A 19,181-nucleotide genomic window follows, 5' to 3' on the forward strand; every position below is an offset into this window, starting at 1 on the left:
AGACACACACACACACAGGCATGCACACACACACACATACACACTCTCTCACACACACACACACACACACAGAAACACACACACACAGTTACACACAGACTCAGACCCATGTGTTGTTGAGCACTCCTCAGAATCTCCTGCAGGCTCTTTGGGCTTTCTTCCCCTGTCCATCTGTGTCTTCTTGAACTGACTGTTATTCCTCATCCTCTCCTTTTCACCTTCCTCTTCTCTGTGTTGTGCCCTGTGATGCCCATTACCCTCATCCTTCACCTGCCCCTCCTGCCTCCTTCCACTATCCATCTTTTCTGCTCTGCGTCATTGTTCTCTCTCTCTCGCTCTCTTCCTCACTCTGTTTCTTTCTTCTCTCTTTTCTCCCTCCTCCTGTCCGTCAGGCCCTCTGGCGCCCATGCGTCGAGTGCGTGATGAGGAGTGCAAACCTTCGGTGGTGTCCTCTCACCCGAGGAAAGGTACCCTTCCCTCACCTCTCTCCCCCCCAAATGTCTGAACCTGGAGTTGTTTTCTCTTAGGCTGCTGTTAGTATCGTTTTTACCACACCGCTGTAGTACATGGATTTGGGCAATCGGTGATTTCGAAAATTATTTTTTAGCAACTCTAGCTTTCATTTCCATAGTTGTGTGTCTGAAGGCAGTCACTGCCATTCATTATACCATTTCATTCTTCATTTCACACCTTCTGCCACTGCTCTCACTCTCCCTTTCTGCCTGTCTCACCCTTGCTCTGTCTGTTTCTCTTTTTCCTTCTTTTCTTTTTTCTCTGCCTCTCTCTCTCTCTCTCTCCCAGTTCCCTCATCCGCTGTCATTGTGAAAGCGAAGTATGGCTCTGGTGCTCCGCCCTCCAAAGTGCCTAAATCCTCCCTCCAGTCACACCCCTCCCAGCCAGCCCCCTCTGCACCCCCAGCACCCCCTACCCCCCCTGCACCCCATCCTGCCAAAGTGCCTAAAACCTCCCTCCAGTCACACCCCTCCCAGGCAGGCCCCTCTGTACCCCCTACCCCCCCTGCACCCGATCCTGCCAAAGTGCCTAAAACCTTCATCCAGTCACACCCCCCAGTTCCCTCATCCGCTGTCATTGTGAAAGCGAAGTATGGCTCTGGTGCTCCACCCTCCAAAGTGCCTAAATCCTCCCTCCAGTCACACCCCTCTCAGGCAGGCCCCTCTGTACCCCCTCCCTCCAAAGTGCCTAAATCTTCCCTCCAGTCACACCCGTCCCAGCCAGGCCCCTCTGCACCCCTGGCCCCCCCTGCCTTGTCCATCCCAGATGCTCTCCCCTCTGCCCCGCAGGAGGTTCGCCCACCCCCTTACGCTCCCACGCTGCCCTCCCAATCCCGGGCACACCCGCCGGCACTGCCCAAAATCTTCCAGCCCCCTGCTGGCTCAGGTACTGACAGACAGACGGACTCACTGGTGCAGTGTTTACAGGTGTTTAGTGACAGGAGAGGGAGCCTTCAAAAATCTCAAAATGCACTGAGCAATCATGTCCTGTCAATCACTTGTACAAACCAATCAAAAGGCTATTTTCATTACAAAATAGTATGATTGGTTCAAATCTGGGAGTGATTGAGAACATGACAGATCCACCCCATTTTCATGAACCCTCACCCTCCAGTCATCAACACCTATGTTGCTGGATGTACAGCATGCAATTCAAATTGTATTATGTATTGTATATATTGTATATAAGATTGTTTGTCCTGAACAGACATAATGAATCACCTGCATGCTATTAAGCCACATCTGTAGACATCAGCTTCTCCTGAAACATTAATCTAAAACTCTTTAAATAATGTAAGTAAGATGTAAATGTATTAAAAATCATAAGACAAGTTGAAAGATGTAAAAAATGACCACACGATTATGGAATTTCCCATCCACACAAAGTAAGCTGTGTGAAAATATGTGGATCCAAAGGTTAATTAGGCCTATTAGTTTGTCGAGTTAAAAGCAGCCCATAAAAAATTTGCTTTTCAGCCTTTTCTATCTGGCACATGCTCTTGTGACTTCCTTCCTCTTCCTTGTTCTCACACTGACACTTTCTCTTCTCTCTTCTCTCTTCCTTTATTTTCTTTTCCTCTGTCTTCATCTCTCTCTCTCTGTTCCCCCCTCTCTGTCTCTCCCCTCTCCCTCTCTCTCTCTGTGACTCTCCTTCCCTCTGTCTCTCTATCTCTTTCTCCCTCTCTCTCTCTGTGACTCTCTCTCCCTCCCTCCGTCTCTCTCTATATCTCTCTATATCTATCTCTCTCTATCTCTCTCTCTTTCTCTCTCTATCTCTATCTCTCTCTCCCACTGGCCCTCAGTGCCCTTGTCTTTGGGGCGGAGACTCTCTGCTGGAGATCAGAGTGGCCCCTGGCCAGGCTCGGACCCTCAAGCTGGCTCTGTGGCCCCTGCGTTCCCCCAGCCCTGGGCGGATACTTCCTCTCTCTCCCGCTCCACCTCTGCTTTCCTCCCTGCCCCGCCCCCTAGCCCACAGACAGGTACGGGGTCACGCCTACCCCTGTCTGTCCAGTTCCTGACTCCCTGTGCCTTTCTTATTTCTGATCTGCTAATGTGCTTACTTCTCTTTTTCTGTTTCTCTTTCAATTCTGGGGCCTGTTCCACAAAGCAGGATGACTGAGTCAGCCGGATAACTGCACCCAGTAAAACCGGAGCTCTTTTTTTCTAAAGTAAAAAAAACTGTTCTGGGTTTTACTTTATGTAGTTATCTGGCTACATAACTCAATAATCCTACGCTGTGGCGCAGGATCCATTTCAATAATGCTTTATTGGCATGGCTGTATATAAAAAATATACTTCCATCTCTTCTACTCTCCTCTTCCCTCTTACATCTGTGTCTGCCTGCTGTCTCTGCTATGCTCACTTTCCCAGAATCCCCTTCTGCCGCCGATTCTGACTTCTGGAGTCCTCAGTCTGCCCCAACTGTCGGCCCTATGCCCTCCTCTCCCACCTCTCTCACGGGTGCACCTGTCTCGCCCAAATCTGCATCGGCCACCCTCCCAAAATCCTTTGCCCCTACCCCATCGACGGGTGCCTTCTCTGCCCCTCAGACAGGTACTGAGACAGAGCAGTGTGCAGAAACGTGGGCCATAATGAGCCATAGTGAGCCATAGTGAGCCATAGTGACAACCAATGGGGGAAGAAATGTCCTCAGTGCAGTAGAACATGGCAGGCTCCTTCACAAAGACACTGTGAGTGATTGTCAGAAGATTGTGAGATAGAGGGCCACACAATGAGAAAGCTCCAAGGCCTTCCGTCTGCTGTCGCCACAGGACTGAGCCTCTCTCCTAGTGCTGGCGTCTGTCAGTACTAATGCCTTTTCCTTCCTTTTGCCTGTACTCCTTCCTCCTACCACAGCTCATTCCGCACCCAATTCCTCTCTTTCTCTCCGCTCATCCCTCTTTCTCTCAGCCTCCGTCTCGGCACCCTGGAGGAGTGAGTGGCGGACACCCCGAGTCCAGACCCCCCTCTCCTCCGGTCTCCCTTCCTCCTATTTCACCTCCTCTCCGGCCGAGCCTGTGGTCCCCGTCCCCCTGCAGACCAGACCAGACCTGGAGGCCCTGTGCGATCCAGTCTCCTCTCCTTACCCTCCCCTTTTCCTGTCCCCTCTGTCTCCTCCCCTGACTATTTCCCCTCCTCTTATTTTAACTCCTCCTCCTGCTCCCTCTCCGTTCTCTGACCCACCCCTTCCTGATTCGGCTCTGACTGTTGCCTCCATGTCAGGTACAGACCGAGAGAGATTTCGCCAATTCTGGTTGCTATAGCAATCTCAAAATGCTTCACCAAACAATGCTCTGCTAGTAGTCTTGTCTGTCTCTCTTGTTCACCATTTGTGATGATTTGAATATTTACCCTTTCACATTTTGTGCTGTCTTTCTGGCGTCTCTCCCTTCTCTCAGAATCTGAGAGTTTCTCTGAGTCTAAGCCCCAGGGTGTGGCTCCTGAGATTTCCACGCCCTCTACTGTCATCTCCTCTCGCTCTGAGTCATCGGCCTACACTCTCCCTCTGCCCGCACCCCCCCCAGCAGCCCCCTCTCAACCCCCCGCCCCGTTGGCCAGCCAAGCGCACCTAGGTACAGAGCAGGGGGGTATAGCTATGTGCATTGACAATGGCCAGGGGCGCAGACTGACAGTGACTTTACATCAAATGACTGAGACACACAAGGTCGGTGGTTCTAATCCCGGGGTAGCCGCAATAAGATCTGCACAGCCGTTGGGCCCTTGAGCAAGGCCCTTAACCCTGCATTGCTCGAGGGGAGGATTGTCTCCTGCTTAGTCTAATCGACTGTACATCGCTCTGGATGAGAGCATCTGCCAAATGCCAATAATGTAATGGAATGGAATGAATGTTGAAAGCACCGTCAGTTGAAATACGATATAGGCCCAAACACAGCACTTACTCAAACACAGCACTTACTCAAATACAGCACTTACTCAAATACACCAATTACTCAAACGCAGCTCAGACGCTACTCCAGTGCTGACTCAAACCCTCCAGTTATGTGAACACACCACCACAGCTCTCCAGAGTGAGAATGCATATGGTCTCTCTGACTTGCAGTGACAGGGGTGGGGGCTGTCTGCATGCTTGTTGACAGTGTATGGTTTTCTTGTTCTCAGAGCTTCATAGAGACTCAAATCTTCGGACAGAAGTGGAATCCCCAGGTTCTGCAGCTCAGAGTGAGTGCCACCCTCTCTTCTTAGTAATGTTCCTCATTACATTACTTAGCATTTTATTTGACAGAAGCTTTTATCCAAAGCAATGTACAATAAGTGCATACCAAAGGTCATTTGAACAACTACAGAATACATGTCAGATAAGGTACAATTCTCATAAGATAACAGTTATCCATAGTCATAAACATTGAGTCTAGTTTGCACGGTGGGCATAGGCTAGTAAAGTCAGTAAAGTTATGGAAAATCATAAACTAGAAGTGAAGCATGATTACAAGATATGATTAAGTGCTACAACAAGATGAAAAATGCTAGTGCAATGTGTAGTGGTAGAAGATTAAGATACAAGTGGTACTCGATTGCTGGTAACCCTGTAGTGGAGTAGTGTCACTCTTCATGTGAACAAGGCCAACATACTGTATGGGTGAGATCACAGGAGGAACTGTGCAAAAAAAATCATTCCAAACTATTCTAGGTTCATAGATTTATTCGTAAGCTCATTCTTACATTTTGAATTGGTTTCTTAAAACATGAATGTTAGGGCAGCCATTAATACATTTTATGCTGCATATACAAAATTATTTAGTAGTAGTAGCAGTAGTAGTTTAGCTTCTGGTGCCACAGAATGCTTCTTCTATGAGCAGAGGTGGATAGGGGTCCAGGAGTCAGAAAGTAAAAGTCCTCTCATGTGTTTCACCCTCCCATGTGTTTCACCCTCCCATGTGTTTCACCCACCCATGTGTTTCTGCCCCCTGGCTAAAAAGAGCTGTGCTCGTTAGCAAATCCAGGTGATTGGTACAAAATACTGGGGAGGATTTTCACTTCTGGCTACGAGGCCCTGACCTGGCCTGTTCCTCTCGCTCTCCTCCTCAGGGGTGCAGTCTGCGACCACGCCCAGAACCCTGACCTTCGGCCGGCAAGATGAGGCCCAGCGGACGCACCGCTCGGCGGGCGGCATCAGCATCGCCAACCAGCTCCCGCCGCCCACCACAGAGAGGCCGCTATTGGTCAAGCCCATCCCCACGTTCGCCCCAGGAGCCAATCAGAGGACAGCAGGGGCAGGACAGGGATTGGAGCCTCTGAAGACCGCCATCAGGTAAGTGCTTGGGTGGAGTCCTCGTAGCTGCGGTCTGCTTGGCTCAGGTCGACGCACTGACCGCTTAAAGGCCAATTTTTCCTTTACGCATCCGCGCTGGTGCGAGGGTCCACACAGACAAAATGACATTCTGGCCATCCCCAGCTGTCGACTTGTTTGCGCACCTCCGAAAATTAGTGTCTTTGTGGACCTTTGCAGTGTATGCTTGCAGTGCACGCGTGCAGCACGAGCACACAACATGGACACTCAGCAACTGCCTTGTCTGTTGTCACCAGTTTGGTTTCTAGTGTACATGTGCACGGAATGTATGTTTAGCATACCAAAAAGTAGAATGAAAAATATGGCCAGTCTCCATGTGTCCATGTAGCAGACTGGATTGAAGGCAATCACGCATGCAGTTCATTTGGCACATATCATATCTACGAGTGCTGATAGATAGATGCCACTTGGGACAATGCATGACTAGCCATAGTTTTATCTTGATTTTGGTGTAGTAGTGTAGTCAGTAGATTTATTTTAGCATGGCATGAGCAATCATCTGTTGATTTGGCTTGAGATACATACAGCATGTTACCTGCATGTACAGCGACCTATTGTATGTGTGCCCATATGGAAATGTCATATGTGTGATATATGCCAGTCTGGAATATACATATATGTCCATATATTAGATTTCTGTATGGGTGGTTCTTCACTAGTGCTCACAGTGGAACTCTTTATCTTCTCCTCATATGACGGCAGTGTGGATGGCCTGAGAATTTAATAAAATCCGTACATTGGAGCTTGATCCTTGGTTTAAAAGGGCATTTCTAAGCTTTACATGTCTTGGTTTGGTTTATTGCTTTATTGCTTCAGTGACACCTTCAAACATCATCGTTTTTAGCCAAAACGTCAGACTGGCCCATGCTTTTTATAGTATATATTTTGCGAGGCATGTGTTGCTCACCTTTCTGATCACCAGACATGCAGCTTTTTTTAAAGGCTCCCTGACTGCTCTATGGGGTGTGGAGTGTAAAAGTGGGATGAGTTTGACTTATGTTTGACCTCAGTACTTGGCAGAAAAGCAGCTCTATGGAAAAGATGAATGCCAGTCATGGGGCTGTTTGTGCGATGTTCCCATCCGGGCCCAGTTGGAGCGCCTAATATGGCAGTGACCCATTTGTTCCCATTGCATTCCTATCTGTAACATGTCTGTAGTGCATTTTTTGTGGAAGAGTCTTACTTGCTGTGGTCTTGTTTCCCAGCCAAACCTGTACTGTGTCCCACGCAGCTGTCCATGCCCTGCTATTTTTAAGATGCTAATTCCATCCTGACAAGTGGGTGTGGGCTTCCTCCCCCATTACTTTGTGCTTACACACCTGATTGGCCGCTTTCCTCACCTGCTGTCATGTGTGGCCTCTGCTTCTCCGCCCTCTCAATTCTGGCCTCACTTTCTTTATTCCTCAGCACATATTCTCCACGTTAACCAGATAGTCAGCTTCTTATTCTGTCTCTACAACTGGAGCTGAAATAGTACATTTCATGAACCTTATTAACAGCCATGAAAGGGCTCCATCAGTGATAATCCCACAGCTACAGTGGATGTGGTGCCTCTTCATGAATTCCAAAATTCCTTGTGTAAGGAAGTAGAGATTTGATGGAAGGAACGCGGGAGCTGACAGTTTGGTTGCTTTAGAGAATCTGTGCCATGCCCTCACTGTTCCCCCTGACCTCTGAACTCTGACCCCAATTTCTCTGTCCCTCAGCCCTGAGAGTACAGCTGCCCAGCCAACATTCCCAAGGGCAGCCACTGTCCTTGATTCTCCACCCACAGAGCCAGCTGAGTCAGAGGAGTTAGAGGTGGAGGAGAAGCTGATGGAGGCTGTGCCCCCTCCCTGGCCGTTCTCCTCTCCTGAGCTCCCTGAGGCTATGCGTACCCCAACAAAAGAGTCTCGAGCCAGGACCACCCAGCCAATTATTGCTGAAAAGCTACCAAAGACTGAGGCAAGGTATGACCTTGAGGAAGCATCCAGTCAGCCGAAGCAGAAGATTGGCCCAGCACCTGAGCTTCACCTACCTCCCCCACCCCCTTATGAGACACCATTGGTCACTGCTCCCTTAGCTGTGCCAGAACCTGACTTCGATGACATGGTCACTGAGAATGTTCCGGAGAAACCCAAAGAGAATGTTCATGAGTTCGCCCTTGAGATTATTGAGGAGAAAGACAATGAGGACATTAGCGAAACAGCCAATGACAGTGTTCCGCAGACAGCCAATGAGAATTTCCCAGAGACAGTGGATGAAACTGTTCATGAGATAGCCAAAGGGAATATTCAGGAGAAACCCAGTGAGAAAGCTCTTGAGGCAACCAATGAGAATGTTCAGGAGACACCTAATGAGAATTTTCAGGGGAAAGTCAATGAGAATGTTCCAGAGACAGCCAATGAGAATTTTCAGGAGGTAGTCATTGAGAATGTTCAGGAGAAATTCAGAGAGAATGTTCCTGAGACAGCCAATGAGAATGTTCAGGAGAAATTCAGAGAGAATGTTCCTGAGACAGCCAATGAGAATGTTCAGGAGGTAGCCATTAAGAATGTTCTGGAGAAAGTCAACAGGAGTGTTCAGAAGATAGTCAAGGAGAGGGACGAGGTATTCCTTCCCGTTTCTGAGTTGCAAATCAAGCCCCAGATCTCAAAGGAAAGTCAGTGTTTGGAAAAAGAAGATGTTGAGAGGCAGCAGGAGCCAAGTTTTACTGTTTTGAAGGAAGTGGCTGCAAGTGCAGCCTTGGGACACCAGGATGAGCGGTAAGTGGGGCACAGCGTATGCTTCAAGCTCATCTTTCCCCCATTCACCGGGTCCTTACTCAACGCAACGCTTGAAACACAGCTCTTGTACAGTGACATGTATTGATTTTGGCTGGCGTGGGTCTAACAATATTCTAACATCACACCTGTTTCAGCTTGGTGATGCTGTGAACTCTTTGTGATGGCAGTTTGCTAATATGGCACACGCTACACACACAAGCACACACATGTCCATCTCCACACTCTCCCACATGTATACACACACATGCAAACACGCGCACACACACACACACACACACATACACACAGTTATATTGAACAGTTCTAGCATAGAACTGTGGACCATTTGTGCTACTTGAGTGCAAGCTGAGGTGCTTGCCCTCTTTTTGATGGAGGAGTACTATGGTTCTACTAACTTTTCGGGAATTTACTCAGGAATACGCTACCCTCTTAGGTCAGCAAGTGGTCTTAGGTTTGAATCTGCCGGCCACTTCTCATTGCTGTACAGGTAGAGTACTGAATATTGCCTGCAGCCGAACTCTTATTTGCTTTGTGTGTTTGGTTTGGGTGTTGGCACATTTTGGAGAAGACTAAAATCTTGGCGGGTCTCTGACACATCGCGCTCCGGCACAGGAGCATTTGTCTCTGAGCAACGTTACGCGCTGTGACCATGTTTCGACTGGAGGCATCTGATTTAATTTGCTTTCTTATTTCACCTGCTTCCCCTGTTCTTCTGCCTAGTCATCCATCCACATGCTCACAGCTGTCTGCTTGCCTCATTTTCTCTTTCTCTCTCCCTCTCCGCACTCCTCTTTTCCTCCCCCCCTCTCTCTTAGTCCTCAACGCACCTCCCCGGAGCCCCAACTCTTGGTGGCAGGGGCCAGGGCAGACAATGTGGGGGCATCCCTACCACCTCCTCCCCCACAGCCCTGCCTTTCTCAGCCAGGGGCCCCACCCAGCCCAGAATGGGAGTCCCCGACCCTCCCTGAGTGGCCCTCGCTGTATATAGCTGAGATTCCGGAGGAGGACGAGGAGGAGTGGAAGGCACAGGAGGCGCAGCTCCAGAAGGAGGTGTTAGCCCTGCCAGCGAGCCCATTATGGGAGATGGAGATGGAGCAGGGGGTGGAACAGGGTTTGATACAGGAGGTTGCTCCTGTAAAGAGTTGGTGGGAGCTTGGTTCAATTCCAGAGGAGCCGGCTGAGTGGGGTATGGAGCAGGGGTGAGTGTGGGCTGGTTGTGTGGTGACTGGGCTTTTAACCAGAATCTTTGGGTTTGAACCTTGGGTGAGATGCACAATTGTTTAACTTGTGGCTTCCTCCCCCTGTAATCCTCCTTAAAATATTCAACTGCATAGATGGACACCATATATGCATATTTACACTGCATTAGAGAGTGCCATCTATGTGCCATTGAGATATGCAAATGCTTCTGGGTAAATGGTGTCCTACAAGCAAACAAATGGCTGCATAAGATATAGGGGTTTAGGGCTTTGTCTCTTGCTTTTGGTTTTGCGTAGTCATCCGGTCTCAGCTGTCTCAGAGTGACAGTTGTTTTGTTTTTTTGAGTAGTTTTCCTAGTATTGAGGGTATGGACATATCCTGCTATTCCATCTGCTTAAATAGGCCATGTTAGCCTTGTGACATTTTGGTTGGGACTATTATTGAAGTAGAGGGGTTAATCCATCTGGATGGTTAATAAAACTTTGCATTGTTGGTATCATATGAAATTGAAACATAATTTATCTGCCTGTGGATTGCCTGTTGAGTTTGATGGCTCTGTTTTAAAAGCATAGAGGAATGTATTGTGTGTTTTCAATTAGTAGGTGATGATGGCTTCTTGATGTCTGAACATATGGCAATTATCGAAGATTCAATACAGATTTGAAGTGTGTGTTTTGCACGTCTGTCTGTGGGTGTGTGCACGTGCGTGGTTTGAGCAGCAAAGATGAGTTTCATATAGGCCTTAATAATGTTTACAGACCCAATGAATGGTCTTGTCAGATGTGGCAAAGCAGCATGTGTTTCTCATGGGGATTTTTAGCTCACTTTTCCAGCTGAATATTTTGTTTCTGGACATGTGATTGTGAATATAATTCTACAAATACTGTATCACCCTTTTAAGAATATGAGTAATGAAGTACTTGGCCATTGATCACACTGAATGTCCTTGTCCCTCAGCCTAGAAATATTGGCCCCCAAGTTTCAGCCATCTGGAGCAGAAATAGACAAAGATGGGATAGAAAATGACGAAAAACTAAAGTCCCCCAGAGAAGAACCGGACAGGTCAGTGCTGGAGGAAACAGGAAGTGACATCACTGCTGACAGAGAGACGCCAGATATCTTAATGCCATCTGAACCCCCTCACACCAGCCTTACAGTGAAGCCGGAAATACTGACACTGCGGAAAAGTGACGCAGAGAAGGGCTTAAGTAATGAATTGCAGGATGGATTCAAAATGCAATCTGAGGAAGAGATCCCTATTATAGTGGGGAAAACTGTGGAGGATGAGGGTGTGGTGGGCAAGATTCTGGGCATAGGACAGTCAGAGGAGGATACCTTGGATGGGGGGTAAGTTTAGTGGTGGCATGTGGGTGTGGAGTATGCAAAGCACGTTTTACCAATGACTCAATGATGTGCCTCACCTGCATTTATTTGTGCTTAATTAATAAAATTGCAATTTCACTGCTTAGTAATAGGCCTAATAGCATTTTGAGGATCAATTCATAATAATGTTATTGGCATTGTTTATTCATTTCATTTTTTACTTCAATACCGATACCAGCTTTGGTACCTCGATGTCAATACCAAACTGATACCATGGCAAATCACTAATAAACAATAATTTCTCATAAAACAAATTGTAAACTTAACATATCTTTTCAAATATAGATATTAATAAAATATCTGACACAAAATATATTAAATAAACACAAGATATCTGTATCTGAACAAGAGCACATTGTGAACAAGAGCACTTCACTTGTTAAACTAAATCAAAATACCTTAATCTACACTTCGAGCTGATTGGGGTGGTTGTCAGAGAGAGACTTTGGTAGATTGGATGTGTTGCCTCCCTTGGCAAGACAGAATTTGTAGCAGTTTTTGCAAACGGGTGCTGTAATGATCAATTCCCCTTTATTAGTGGCTTTATCAGAAAAGTACTGCCATGTATAATTTGGGGCACCCTTCAACAAGCTATGGATGGTTAGTGTTATCTACTGCTGCTATTATATCTAGCTATCTTCTCTTTCTTTGTGAGGATACAAAGCTACACAGCCTACTCACTCACAGATCCACTCACAGTAACACATTTACACATCACTAGGCACAGTATTTATTTTCTAATGGATAGCAATCACTTTGCTGCAATAGAAAGCAATACCTGGTATGCTGTACAACCCAAATCCATGTTTAGAGCAGGACTCAGTTAAGATCTGTTAAGGTGACGCTCCTATTTTAAGCTGCTGAGATGCTACTGATTCACTAGCATGGCTTGGAGTGAAACTGGGATCAATCCCACTGGCACAATTCTGTCTGAATGAAACATCTGTTTTTTGGATGTACTGGTGTGGTGGTTGTTTCCTTGCATTGGGGCCTAGGTCTTCAAGGCAAGGCTCTGATTCTCCTAATAAGTGTGTCATGCTTGTTTTCCTATTATGGACCCAGATACAGTATCCCTGCTGTGTTTACAAGTGCTCGATTAACCCATCTGGCACTCAGGCCCAGTCCTCCTCTGTGGTTCTGTTGATCGGAATCTTCAGCCCTATCCCAACTCTTTCTGTCAGGGTGTAATGCTCCTTGCATTTTACAGTCGTGGAACTGCCTGACTGGACCCTAGCATGGAGTGTCAAGCATGTCTGTGAAGTTTTTCCCCGTCATCTCTGAGTGTGTGCAAATGGGAGAAGAGTTGTTTTGTAGTTGCTGCTTTGGTTTGTTTATTTAGAAACTCAGCAGTCCTGAGCACAACATATAAGCATGCTAAGTGTTGAGCTAAAGATTACGTACTATGCACTACTGAATTGCACAGACCGTAGGGAATATGAAATAGATTAAAATGTATAGACTAGGAAAGGATAAACTCAGGAAGGACAGAGATGAACTCAGAGAACTACAAAAGAGGAACTATGATAAACGCTGACTGTCCACTGTCCCTGTCAGTGTCTATGACAGCTCACCCTCAACGAAACCCATGGCAGAAGAAGCCCAGAGAGTGGAGATTCCAGAGGAGGCATCTCCATCACCTCCTGCTGCACAGAATGAGACCCATGAAGAGGAAGTGCCTTCCCAGAGGACCCTGGCAGGGACCCTGGACCCTGTTCCTCTCCCCGAACCCTCCACAGCTCCCCCTGAACTCCCCTGCACCCCTGAAATGGAGCCTCTCTCCCAGGAGCAGCTTTCTTGCAAGGGGAAGAGGCCCCCGTGGGCAGAGGCAGACTTTCAGTCGGAAGTTGGGGAGGTCCAGCAGGAAGGGCAAGGTTTGGAGTCTCCCCCCTCCACTGCAGGCCTGCCTCGGGACGAGCATGAGGAATCAGTGTCCCTGGAAGACAGAGAAGTTGTCAAAGTGAAAGAGCCTGTCCAGCCAAGTAGTGAGCCGATGGATGAGCAGGAGACTGTCGTCACAGCGCCGGAGGAGGAGACGATGGGCTTTATGTCGATGATAACAGGAGTCCTGAACATAGGGTAAGTGTGGGAGTAAAGGCATCCTGCTCCTCATGGCTTGCTCTGGCATGGCTTAGCAAAAACCAACATTATACTCTGAGGCCATGCAATCTACAGTACTTTCATAATGGTCTCTAACTGAGGGTAGTCACACTTTTCTGGATAGTTGCATGTTCTGATAAAACCACACGATTCAACAGTGTGACACTAACCTGAATCCCCCAGAACATGCCAATAAATTGGTTACTACGGTCTTAAACTTATTTTTGGACATTCAGGTTCCTCTGTTTTGCGGATGGTCAGAAAAAGCAACCAAAGTCAGCTTTGTTTGAAGGCTTGAAGCTTCATGAGATAGGCAATGTACTGCTACTAGAGGCAGATTTTTTTTATTTTTATGGATTGGTCCACTGGTTTTCCTGGACCAAAATGAATAAGCACCTGCTGTAAATTCAAATCACATGGTTTTGTGAGATACTTGACATGAGCATTTGCTAAATTATCCCCCTCCCCATCTCTCAGTTTTGAGATAGTGACCACCCTGTTGCAGCCATATGAACCGGAAGTGGTTTCAAGTGGTGTGGAAAAACCCAAAAAGATGGACTCAGGGGCTCCAGGGCCCAGTGAAGTGTGCATCTCCCCCCAGCGGGAGCCCCAGTGCAGTTCCCCTGAGGGACCACCAGTCCAGAACCAGGAACCTCAAAAACCAGAAGACAACACCTTGGTAGGAAAGGCACCTCAATACCAAGAAGACAATAACAATGAAGTGTCGCCCACTGCGACTGAAGAGGTTCATGCAATGAGCTTGGTGGAATGCTTGCGATTGGCTGCTATGGAAGAGTCCATCCATGGAAAAACAAGTGCGTCAGAACAGAGCGAACAGAGGCAGAACACGCCATCTCAGACTTCGTCTGTAACGCCCACTAGGACCATGTCCCAGATACCTCAGAAGAAAGAGCAGCTTCCCTCTGTGTTGCCAGACATAAAAAAGGGACCCGAAAATGCCAAAGAACAGAGCGCTGTTAAAACATTGATGGAAAAGGATGTCAAGAAAGTATCCCAGGAAGAGTGTGGAGAGACAAGCAAAACAGTGCTCCTAGTGGCTAAAGAGACCCAGAGGGAGAAGACGATGAAAGACAAGGCAGAAGAGAAGAAGGGTTTAGGACTGGACAACATGCAGGAAGAAGATATAGAGTTTGAGGACGGGGAGGAGGATATAGGCACAGTGTGGTTATCAGCACTGTACATGGATGGAGGGTAAGTGCTTGGGGGCATGTTGCTCTCTGCACTACTCAAGTTGTCTGCATGGCTTGACACAACGTTTGTGTTCATGGTCCCACACAGGGAAATGCTCTCCTCCGGAATGTTGCCTTATTTTTTTGGTGTGGCCATTGATCACGCCGAGCAGTGCATTTTATTTATTTGTGAAAAGAGCTCCTTTATATGTGATGGTTTGAAGCTGCCTGGTGTTGTTTTGTATTAGTCCACATGGATGCAAAGCCTTGATCTTCAGTGCTGTGACATGCATATGCCCCTGCCCTGGGTGTTTCGATCGATTGAACGGGCCTGTATGCATGGAAGGAATGCTAGTAGATTCGATCAGATGCTCGGTGTCATTTCGTCTGTTTGATATTCGCTTTTATTCGCTGACTGATACTGCTGGTTTAGCAACAGTCCCCACCAACTGTCTTTGGTGACATTTTTGAAAACCTGTGTGGCCGTGTGGGAGTGGGGGCAGTGCTGGGTTCATTGGGATAAATGATTAAATTGCTACACATAAGTCAATGTGACACTGAGGCTCGATTCTCTAACATCAGTTATTTGTCCCTTAGCCTGGAGGCGCAATCTGCAACGCTGCTCACCAAAGATGCAGCCAAAGACTTGGGGGGATCACTGAGGTCCCCATCTGGAGGGCACCAGGTGGAACAGAAGCTGGGCAGTACGGGACCTCCTCCGGATGTTCTACAGGATGTAGGCAGTGTCCGAGTGCTCCCTGTGCCAGAAAACAAGAACATAGCCCCACCACGTCGTGGGAAAACATTTCAGCTCCTCTCCCTGGTACCCCTGCAGGAAGAAGGGCCTGAGGATGTCAGTCAGGCCTCCTCAGCCACCCCTGCCACCAGTGAAATGGTTCTTCCACATCACAGCAAGAGGAAGACCCTTTCAGCAGAGGAAGTGGCCCCAGAGAAGGCACTCCCCACCAGCAGACAGTGTGCACCGACTCCACCCCAGCGTGGCAGAAAGACCCATCTCCGCTCAGAGAAGGGGGGTGGGGAGAAGGTGGGTGGAGACGAGCAGGAGCTTCCTGTCTTGGCTGTGACCTCAGAGAAAGGGTACCCGGCCACCCCAGAGAACCCCAGGCAAGCTGAGGAAAACCAGGACCTGAAGGAGGCCATTTCAGAGGAAGATGTCTCAATAAGCTCGGTAGTCCCCTGGCCTCTCCCTGCTTCCCCAGAGCTCATACGCAGAGAGCACAAGCCCCTTGTGGGGGAGGAGGAAAGCCTGTCACTGCCTAAAAGTCTGCAGGTGGAGGAGAAGAACACCACAGATTCAACTGGTCCCACTCCCCACCTGGAAACACAGCTGGTCTCTTCCATCCCTGACCAAACCCAGGCACTTGACTCTGGACTGCCTTTACCATCAGACAATCCTGATGCTGAGCTATCTTCCTTTGGGGACAAGGGGGGGCTATCTGCCAATCAGGAGGAATTCCCCACTCCTGTAGCCAGAGAACTACTACTGCCTAGACAGCACACTAAGGAAAGCTTCCCTCATTCGCTGACTCCTCAAGAAAAAGGCACAAGCCTAACCAATCAGGGTGCGGCTCTTGTCCCAGATGCAAGTGAACTTCTGGCCTCATTGCCCCAGGCCAGGGATGAAGGAGCCTGTGAGAGTGGACTGGAGGAAGCCAGTGAAACAGTGATATCTCCCTCAATCAGTGTGAATTCAGGAGCTGGTGTGGACGACCTGAAAGAGACAAACAATCAGGTCCCTCTGAGCTCCATTCCTCCAGCTCCAGACCAGAGCCAGGGAGTGGTCACCCAAGAGCCCAATCAGGAAGCAAAACCAGGCTTGGCAGCAGAGAGTTTGGCATCATTAAACCCTGCTCTGGGTGAAGGGGTCCTTTCAGAGGAGTGGGAGGGCCCCAAAGAAGAGCAGCCGATGACTGGTCTAGCAAATCAGGAGTGGCTTCAGGAAACCAGCAATCAACTGCTACCTAGCCCTTTTTCTCCAGCCCAGGATGAGAGCATGAGCCTTAGGATCATAGGGGAGGAAGCCAATCATAAAGATACAGAGCCTGGGATTGAGTTAAGCACTACAATAATTGACAAGGAGGTGTGTTTTTCAGTAGGGAAAGCAGAGATGTCTGTATATCAAGCACAACCACTAGATAAAGGGTAAGTTTGGTAGGTCACTCTTAAATGTGCCTAGATTAGCCACGTTATTACTTCCCCTTTATTCAAGTATCATAATCATCTTGACTTTAGCCAACCTTTAGCAAAACCATGTGCATTCTGTTCATTCTTGGCATGTATCTTGCTTGATTTAGATTTTAGATTTCCTTAAATCATTTTGCTCTTTGCTGGGTCTATGATATAGCAGAATCAGTAGTCAATATTGAATGCCACTGTGCCACTGAATCCAGATTGTGCAGTTGATAGACTAATGTGACTAATTCATATTTCTTTAATTATCTAAGTGAATAGTTTTACTAAATACCAGAGTACCACAAAAAAACTTGTGAACACAGTTTGACAAAAATATGTTAGGCGTAATGGGTTAAAGGCAGATGTTGTCACCTGCTCGGTAAAAGAAAAGTAGCATTATATATAATTTGTTTAATACTCGTCCTAAGATCCTGGTCACCATAAGATCATGATCTTACCTGGATCCTCTTCTGTGGAAGTCCACTGTCAACATGTCATGGATACATTCATTCTGGTAGTAGTACATCTTCCCTGAGTACTGTACTGAATTCAATGAAATTTCGCTAAAGCAATACCAAAAGTAAAATTAACTAAAATGCCTGAAGGCTTTATGTATTTAAACAACCAATGGAAAGTAAATGAACTATTCTTAAAGGTACAATAGGTAAGATTCTTGTGTTAAAACATTGTTACAAGACCATTGTAAATCCCTTCCTATAATTGAAAAAGGCTCACTGTCATGTTGACTCACCCTCTGCCTGTGTTTCTAGTCCTTAAATTCGGGTTTCAAACGATGCAGTTGACGGGCCACACTCTGTACCAAAACATCATATAGCTGTACAATAATTCAAGCTCATTGATTGAAAATGGGTTCTAATTGCCACAGCCAATGGTGTTTCAACATCAGCGTGTTCACATAGAAGGGGTGGGATAAACAGTGTTATGGTTTGAGTGTGTTTGTTGCTGCAGTTCCTCTCTTGACCATTAGAAGTCCAAAATTACCAATTGTACCTTTAAAATGAAATGTATTTAGGGTAATTGTATTGACCTGTTAAAAGCTTTGGTTGACCTCAGGACAACATTGGGTCGACCCTCAAAAATGACCTTTGCACACATTCCATAATGGTACTATTCATTTGTGTAGTTCACAATCATAGCTGGATTTTTTAAATACTTTTGAACAAATAAACAGTTTAAAGTCCAGAGCTTTGCTCAAAATAAGACCTTTGTTTCCACATGTTCGTAGGAGAGTAACAGACTTACGCTGTATGTTTTCTCTGCTACTGGACCCTTGCTTGTTTTTCCTCTTTGCTTGGAGAGATATGTGTGAATCACTGGCATGCAATCCCTCTCTGCTGAGTCTGTGGGCTAGACTCAGAAAAGCTGTGAGGCAGGAATAGTAATGGGTTTAAAAAGCTGAGTAAATATCAGATGCATAAATATGATTTATCAATGCAGTTCACAAAGCTTCTCTGTGTTTCTGTACCTGGCCTACGTGCTAACAGTGGTTACAGCTGTATCTATTCATATTTGGTTGGGCTGTCAGGCAAAGACATTGTTGTGATGTGCTTTTATTGTAAAATTGGGATTTATATTTTCAAAATGTCAACGACAACAGCTTTGCTCAGCAAGTTAGCTGATTTGTCATTTGAATGTGTTCATATGAGGTATCTGTCAATGCCTCAGCTGACACAAAACAGTTTTACAATGTTTGAGAATATTCCAGTATTATTCTAATTTGGCTGTGAGATAAGATTATGATGAAAACATTCCCCACATAGTCTTAGAAGGATTTATTGTTCCAAACTTGTTCTTCCAAAGCCACACAAAAATGTTCGAAAGCACATTAACAAAATTAACAGGCAACATCCCCTAATGGTTGTTAGTCATGAAAAACACTATGGAGGGTGTGTCAAATGGATTTTAAGAATGTTCTGAATGAAAGCATTCAAAAGGCAACATTGCTAAAATTCCTGCAAAAATTACGATCCAGAATTACAAATTGAATATCAAAACGGAATAAAATTCTAAGGCTGTTTCTGCAATGCAATGCATGTGACTTCGATAACCTTCAAGGGACTACCAGGAAACAAATGCCTTCAAAAACGATTAGCTGGTACAGTGCTACTTTCTCTAAGCTAATTTCTTTTTAGGGCTTTAACGTGACTGTGCATAGCCCTGGTGCTGCCATATAGAAATGCTAGCTCTTCATTAAATTTAGCATTACCTTTGTCCCCGCTTTTCTTTTTAAAGGGGAATTATTTCAAGACATTCAAAAAGGCAGTCTTCTATTTTTTATTTTTTATTTTTTTCAATAACTTTTCTTGTAATTTTTACATTTTCATTTTTTATTCACCAATGTTCAATGATGTTATTATATTAATTTTGTGGGCCTCACAAGAATAAGGCCGTTGTTTGCACATTACGTACACACAGAAAACCGCTGTTTCGTATGTTATTTCATATGCTATCTTTGCCACCATAGAATATTTGAATATCTGATTATTCACAGTGTATGTAACACTAAGCTGTA

At 46.5% G+C, this 19,181-nt stretch overlaps 1 protein-coding gene across 15 annotated transcripts in view; it reads left to right on the top strand.

The window, feature by feature from the left end:
- LOC133132160 (EH domain-binding protein 1-like protein 1) overlaps window positions 1–19,181 on the top strand; it is a 44,619-nt gene that overhangs the window by 16,590 nt on the left and 8,848 nt on the right. For 3 of the 15 annotated variants that reach the window (XM_061247372.1, XM_061247373.1, XM_061247375.1), the window contains exons 7-20: window positions 393–467; window positions 802–1,398; window positions 2,315–2,491; window positions 2,883–3,065; window positions 3,423–3,734; window positions 3,911–4,084; window positions 4,632–4,691; window positions 5,559–5,781; window positions 7,527–8,564; window positions 9,401–9,784; window positions 10,743–11,132; window positions 12,723–13,244; window positions 13,743–14,477; window positions 15,053–16,618. In XM_061247372.1, the coding sequence (XP_061103356.1) occupies window positions 393–467; window positions 802–1,398; window positions 2,315–2,491; window positions 2,883–3,065; window positions 3,423–3,734; window positions 3,911–4,084; window positions 4,632–4,691; window positions 5,559–5,781; window positions 7,527–8,564; window positions 9,401–9,784; window positions 10,743–11,132; window positions 12,723–13,244; window positions 13,743–14,477; window positions 15,053–16,618 (6,436 nt within the window). The remainder of the gene's footprint in view (window positions 1–392; window positions 468–801; window positions 1,399–2,314; window positions 2,492–2,882; window positions 3,066–3,422; window positions 3,735–3,910; window positions 4,085–4,631; window positions 4,692–5,558; window positions 5,782–7,526; window positions 8,565–9,400; window positions 9,785–10,742; window positions 11,133–12,722; window positions 13,245–13,742; window positions 14,478–15,052; window positions 16,619–19,181) is intronic. The other 12 variants (XM_061247383.1, XM_061247384.1, XM_061247385.1 and 9 more) reach the window with 10 other exon arrangements.

The sequence above is a fragment of the Conger conger genome, chromosome 7 (genome assembly GCF_963514075.1).
Source record: "Conger conger chromosome 7, fConCon1.1, whole genome shotgun sequence".
NCBI classification, from domain to species: domain Eukaryota; kingdom Metazoa; phylum Chordata; class Actinopteri; order Anguilliformes; family Congridae; genus Conger; species Conger conger.